This window comes from Lytechinus variegatus, chromosome 6 (assembly GCF_018143015.1).
Source record: "Lytechinus variegatus isolate NC3 chromosome 6, Lvar_3.0, whole genome shotgun sequence".
In the NCBI taxonomy this organism is placed as follows: Eukaryota; Metazoa; Echinodermata; class Echinoidea; order Temnopleuroida; family Toxopneustidae; genus Lytechinus; species Lytechinus variegatus.
This window is the reverse complement of record NC_054745.1, coordinates 32,940,886-32,948,457: the sequence shown is the minus strand read 5'-3', so window position 1 is coordinate 32,948,457 and position 7,572 is coordinate 32,940,886. Positions and strand designations below refer to the sequence as shown.

Genomic DNA, 7,572 nt, shown 5'->3' with positions numbered 1-7,572 from the left:
CATTATTATTAAAATTTCCCCTCAATATATTTTTTCAGCTCACCCTCGTGCTTGCATGAGTTGCTTAATTATAGATACGCATCGTTAAGAATCATTAAAAATGTCCCGATTGTAGGTCTCAATATCAATTTTCGGCTCGCGCTTCGCGCTTGCTTTCATTGTCTGGATATGCATTATGTTAATCATTACAAAAATTGCTTAGAATATTCCTTTATACGATCTTAATAGGCACGTGCTTAGCGCTCGCATACATTGTTTACGCTAGATACGCATCATTTGCATGATTAAAAGAAACGGACTAAACTATTATTTTGTTTTGACTGGTCAACTGCCGAGTATATATATAATAGACCTACAATTTGAAAGGGGTGCGATTTTAGCACTTGCCTGGGCTTCGTTTGTTCTAGATACGTCACTGCTGACATGGGGGATATTCATTGAAACAATGCAAGCGAATAGCGCGAGCTGAAGTTTTCTATATTATGACCCGACAACTAAACATTCTAAGTAGGTTATTCTTTAAATGTAAATATCAAATTCGATGTACCTCAATAAAAAATCATTGCAAGCGGGAAAAGGTGAACCTTGTGCACAATAAGCTATTTTATCTACACGTATATACGAAGGTTATCATCTCAACAATATATTTTGTGATATAAATACTTGATCACGACTGGACGTTGTACAACAATAAAGAACAAGCTGTCTATATTGCGAACTAAATTCACTGATCTGAAAGGGACTATTTTAAAAGTGCTGCCCAACACGTATATAAGAATTTTGTGAATATATTGAATACTCTAATTGAATGACGACAATTTTCGCGACTGGGACCTACGGCCGGGCAATTTTAATCACTGTACGTAAAAAATGATGGGCTTAATTTTAAGGGATTTAGACATAAAACCTATACATTCAAAGCATTTTATTAGAACAGCCCTGTGTGCCTACATTACACTGATGGTATTTAGCCTATATACATGGAGTAGAGGAACATTCCTTCGTGACAATCAGTTCTATCATTTTTCCAGTAGGCGTCAGTCCGACAACCTCTTTTCTTTTAATTTTTCCCCCTTTTCCACTTTTCTTCTTTCTCTTCTTCCCCACCCTTTTCCCTTCTATTTTCCCTCTCTTCCCTTATCCCGACAGTCACGCATATTAACCGACGATAAAATATCCAGAGTGGTGGTGGGGGGGGGGGGTCTTACCCTGTTAGAGATGGCCTTTCAATATTGACGGAAATACAATTATGCTCATTCACAAGCATTTGTTTTAAAATACACGAATTCAAGTGTACTGTTACTTGATGGTTGTGGTGATGATGGACTAATTATTCCATGGAATCTAAAAATTACAGTGATTGGATCGAGCAGAAACGGGAACTTTCGTGATTGACGGTGTGACTAGTTTTGTTTAAAATTCTGACTCAAACTAAGATTTTTACATTGTTTCATTTTTCATTATTTTCCTAAAATGAACATGATATGATGATATATATAAACAATGCCAGATTGAAGGTAAAGGATGCTTCATATACGCTGAAATAATGAGGGGTTTATAAAAAAATTGTATAAAGAAAATCAACCAATTTACAGGTTTTCAGGTATTACGAGCTAGAAAAGAACACAAAAAATATCTTCACGTAAGGTTCATAGGATTGTGTAACAAAAATCAGATTGCGTCTTTATACTGTAAAGAATTTACGGAAGGAAGAGCGAAGGGAAGCAGAAAAGAATAAAATAGCGGGAAAGAAATGGAAATTGAAAAAGAAATGTGATATGATTTGAAAGGTGTCATGAGCGGATTATATGGCGGAGAAATGTAAAGAATTATTGACCCCAATCATGGATAAAATTAAATACGGCTACCCCTTCCAAAAAAACACACTGTCATACATGCAAATCAAATACACAAAACAAACAAACTTATGCATAATAATTTGTAGGTCTTATACAGTCATGATATTCCAGGGTCTCGGGAGTTGAGATGTTTGGGTTTGCAAATTACTACCCTATATCTAACACGTTCCAAAATAGTCTAAAACGGATAGGCCCCGATCGATCGGAGGGGGGGGGGGGGGAGCAACAGGACCCGGGAGTTTCTCACAAGTATCTTACGTGAAGATATGCCTATACCGAAGATTGTTGATGGGAACATAGGCGGCGGAAGCGGGGGGGGGACGGCCCCCCCCCCTAAATTTTTTTGTTGATAATCTTTTTTTTTTGCTTGTCAATTTTTTTTCCTGCGTGATCCCCCCTAAATTCACGTGGACCCCCCTGAAACGTGTGTTGCCCCCCCCCCTAAAATTTAGGTTGATGACCTTTTTTTTCCTTGTCAAAAATTTTAGGTAAGCAACTCCTAAAATTTAGGTTGATAACCCTTTTTTGTGGGCGCTTGTCAAATTTGTTACCTGTGTCCATGAAAATTCAGGTGGACACCCCCTAAATTTTTTGGCTTCCGCCGCCAATGGATGGGATGATCTTTGTTGGGGGAGCTCGTGGAGAACGTAAACACACAAACACGATGGTGGATGATGAAGTTTCCATGTCAGGGGCACGGGGGGGGGGGTGGAGGAGGGGAGGTCACTGCCTTTCGGGCTGCCTTTATTCCCAGCTATGTTCCGTGCATGTAAACATGCACATCGACATATCATGACAAGAGTTGCGCTCGGATACATACATGGAGCTATATTCAGTGCATTCGCCTCTTTTATCGTCCATATCAGTTTATCTCGATCGAACCAGTCGACGGACGTTTGCTATATCGTGACCAGGTAAAAGAGAATAATCAAGAACCACAAGGACGTATTGTAGTTTATGCAAAGGTAAAGCAAAGAACAGAAAGGTAATTTTGGGGGAGGGGCACAATATAGCTTCTGGAAAATCACACTCCATCCCTCCATGATCCACATAACCAAAAAAAAAAAAAAAAAAAACCTACTCTACACTGTACGCAGCTCTGGGATTCTTCATGTATTTGTAGACCTGGCCGTTATTTAGCGTTATTTTCTGTTGCCGTTTTATTTGCTACTAATTTATGTCGCCAAAATATAAATTCATCAAAATCCCATGGTCTATCCATAGAGCTATTGGTCTATCATTCGAGGCATACATGTGGCTTGACCCAGGCTATAGCATATACAAAATGTACAGACCAAAGGCGGAATGGACACTCACGAGTTCGACACCTGACAGTACATTAGATTCCCCAATGAAATGCAAGCGATACACACACAACTAAACCCTTTCACCATAGAGCTATTACAGACTTCAAGGCACATGCGCTTATCACATAGAGCGGACACCGAGAGAACACAGACCCCCCCCCCCCCCCAAACAAACTTCGAACACAACAGATCACGGAGAACTGAATTCCGCCGTGGTAAGCTCCGCCTACTTTCTTACATACATCACAAGATGGCGCTATATAATATCGATTTAAATTGGACACAGAATCATGAATCAACCGTCGAGAAGTGCATTTTTCTCTTCAAACATTGCCTCAGATTTTCAGTTTTTAAAAACACTTCCCGAATATGTTATGATCCCAAACTTTCACATGGGTATTTTTGAGTTGTTAGTCGAATGTTCATAACATTTTCAAAGAGCAATATGATAATTTTTTAAATTGCTCACAAAGTTAAATATTCCCTTTAACAATGATAAAGTTAGTGTTGATTGGTAGTTATTAAATTACTACAAATGGTAAATGCACAAACCAATACTTCCCATAGAAAGTGTGTTTATGTATGTATAGTATTAAAAACAAACATTCTGTGAAGAAATGCTAAAGCTAAGTTAGCAACAACAACAGTGCTTTTCCAAAATTGAAGAGAGCTGATATTCCATGTTAAAAAATATCCAGTCATACATTAGTATGGAAAGTATGCCACGATCCATGTCAATAAACAAGGTGTTAAGATCATATCTGTATCATACAAAATTAGTGGGATTAGATGTCAGTTTGCATAAGATGACATTCCATGTGGTTTTGTCAGTATACATGAACCCACACTTGTCACAGCAATTTGCAGCCTTTTAGACAAAATCACATGGAAAAAAAACAAAGTTATATCATCTTCATGTATAGTGGCTTTCAAAAATTATGATCATTCCTGTATCATACAAAATTTGTGGGATTAGATGTCAGCTTGCATAAGATGACATTCCATGTGCTTTTGTCAGTATACATGAACCCACACTTGTAACAGAAGTTTGCAGCCTTTTAGACAAATTCATATCGAAAAAAACAGTAAATATCAACTATAGTGACTTTCAAAAGTTATCAGCAGATTGGGTATTCCATACCAGCCAAAATATCCAGTTCTACATCAGTATGGAAAGTAAGGCACTGTCCATATTGGGAAAAGATAAAGCACCATGGTCAAGATCATTTTTTCTATTGATAACATTTTACGTCGCTTTATAGCAGCAAAATTCTACTAATCCATGCAGTTTTGTCTGTACGAAAGAACCCATGTCCTCACAATTTAAAACAAAAGTCAGTAGGCATGTGGATTATGACTTTTCAGGTAAAATTTAGTAATAATTTGAAGGCAGCCTATAATAAGTTTAAAAACCACAATGAGAGAAAAAAAAGGTCAACCATGGTGCTATAGACATCAGGTATTCCATACTAACAAGATACTGAATACATTTCATTTAAAGCATGCATGAAGAAATGTTGAAATATTGAAAAGATCAATGTTGTGCATACTGTATATACACAGTAAAAATGCTTATTTTATACAACGCTGTTCACCACACGAACCCCACACCACCTGCCCAACCATTCAAACAATTATGTTTAATTTATTGAAAATTAGATATTGGAAACTGAATTATTATTATTTTTGAACTATTATTATTTTGAATGACGGTTATCGTGGTTATTTTCTTCATGTCTTTTTTTCTTATCATTTCAGATATCTACAGTGAGAAAATTTCGGAATCTCTGACTGTTCGAAAATGTCGCACTATCTTGGAGGATACATACTCGACTGAGCTATGTAAAATTAGAATGAAACCGTGGGACAAAAATGATTATGCAGAGTTTAAAGAAATGCACACCGTTGTTACAATGGTAAAGAAAGACTCTCGGGGAGAAGATATTAAGGAGAAAGAAATACTTCAAGGCTCAGTTGGGGAAATATTTTCAGCAAAAGTAAACGGAAGGCTTCCATCTCGAATCCTTATTTCGGCTCCAGCAGGACGAGGAAAGACGACAGCTGTCGCTAAAATGGCGCACGACTGGGTTCACAAAGAACGTGGGTCAGGATTAGAGGACTTGCCACTTCTGTTTGTTGTAAAGTTTCGAAATACAAGTCAAAGAACATCGATTGGAGAAGCCATCATATCGCAACTCCTGAGTGATGTTGATGACCTGACGCCAGAGGGGCTAGAAAGTTTTATCAGAGAGCATCAAGAAATCTGCCACATTGTACTAGACGGGCTAGATGAGTATGCTGGGATTTCTTCTACAAGCAACATCTTAAGCATTCTCCGATGGAAAATGTTTCGGCAATGTCGAGTTCTTGTAACAACACGACCACACCTAGACGATTTTTTCAGTCAAGGGGATCTACCAGTGGTGTACACGAAGATGGGAATCGAAGGTTTCTCGCGAGAGAGCTCCCGTGATTACATCGACAAGTTCTTTACTTCCATTAAAAAATCTATGTCAGGGAAGAGTGCAGATGGCCTGAAAATTTACCTCGATGAACAACCATTAATTGAGGAACTAGTAAAAACGCCGCTATTTTGTCTCATGGCTTGTCACCTATGGTCTGAAGATCTACTTCAAAGTGAAACTACAACTCAAACAGCGTTACTCGACAAAGTGAATCTGTTTTTAATGCACCATGCAAATGCTCGTTCACCCGGATTGATAGAATCACCCGAAAAACTTACCGAAATAATCCTCAAACTAGGTAAAGTTGCTCTTACTGGTTTGCTCAATGATGCTAAGAAGTTAGTTTTTACGTCTCGTGACTTTCAGAGAATTCCTTCCATCCTTCATATGGCATGTGCCATTGGAATAGTATCTAAGACAGTTGTTTCACTCGGACGCCTTCCTCAAACAAGCGAAACATCTTTAGCGACTATTGAGTTTTATCACAAACTTGCTCAAGAACATGCAGCTGGGAAGTTCCTTGCTGATGAAACAAATCGATTTATGCTGGCTTTCAAGAGTAGTAAGATAGACCGAGTACTGCGAAAGATTAACTGGAACATTGATGAATATGAAAATCTTATTCGCTTTGCTGCTGGTACGAAGAACAGCCTCTGCGTAAGAATAATGGAGACGCTCCTTACAAATAGTTATTTATCTGAGAGTGAGCGATATCGTATTCTCCTCGATTGTTCGTCAGAGTCTGGGGTTAACGTTAGGAATGTGTCATCGTTGATTCGGAGGTGCGTGACGGCGCAAACCATGATCTTAAAGTCACCAACAATATATACTGCTGTTGGAATGCGAAATCTTCCGAGTGAGCTAAAACAGAAGGTATTCTAGTCAGATAATTATGTCGAGAGCAAATTAATTTGTATAATTCACATGATTTATAATATTCTTTCTTTGCCATAAATAACTATTTTTTATACCAAATAACATTTTGATCGTAAAAAAAGCCACACGAAATCAACAGTAGCTTATAACATACTCCTGTGAGAAAAAAAATACACCTAACAAAACCCTAATTTGAGGAAAAAACATATGTGATCGATCATACCGAAATGAGAGAGAAGTCGCAAATCAAAATTCCTAGAAATTCGGGAAACTAATAAAAAAGTCAAAATTTTGAAGATTTTTTTTTGTTCATTTTCTGATTCTTCCATGTTTCAAAAATACTCTGTGAAAAATATAAGTGAATTTGATGACGGTAAAGTGATAGACAGTTTTTCTGCGAGTTTTTTTTTCGGTCAGTTCGAGATTTTAGGATACTTGGCACGCTCGACTTGATCGAATTTCGCTTCATACTAAGCTCCGCCCCTAGCAACGTACGCCATTGTTGATTGGCTATTCATTTAAACTCGTGTACAGCTGGCGGCGTCCGACCGGCCGTTCGCTCGCTCGATCGGTTCAATGAGCTTCAAAAGAAAGATCATAAGCATCGCTTTCAATACGTATTCTGAAATTGAAAAGGCGGCTTTTTGACAAAGGTTAACAAACGGGATTCAACTTCAAAAGGGTTATTTTGTGATAATGCAAGTGATCGGGATGTTTCGAAGAGAAAACTTTATTTTCAAAAGAAAGGGTTTAAAATCTATAAACGTATTGTATGTTCGCGGATGTGGGGTAATTGATCTGCAGTATCATTAACAAAAGAAAAAAAAGTTTATCATGAAAGCTTGATGGGCTTCATTATTTCCATTTATATTTGCCTTCAATTTTTTATCATGTCCCATTCGACCGTGCCCAGATCTCTTCTCTCTGTCCCTATCTGTTATTCTGTTACCTTCTTCTTTCGTCTTTCTTGTTTTTTATTTCTTCCTTTCTTCCCCTCTCCCCCTTTTCGTTCGCTCTTCTCATTCAGTTAATTCGGCCTCTTCTTTCTAAATCTCCCTCCTTGTC

General features: G+C 37.9%; 1 protein-coding gene across 1 annotated transcript; it reads left to right on the top strand.

Annotated features, from left to right (window-relative positions):
- Positions 1-4,929: 4,929 nt before the first annotated feature.
- Positions 4,930-6,513, top strand: LOC121417726 (NACHT, LRR and PYD domains-containing protein 1 homolog). The gene has a single exon (XM_041611458.1). The coding sequence runs from the start codon at positions 5,020-5,022 to the stop codon at positions 6,511-6,513; it is 1,494 nt and encodes a 497-aa protein (XP_041467392.1). The 5' UTR covers positions 4,930-5,019.
- Positions 6,514-7,572: the final 1,059 nt, after the last annotated feature.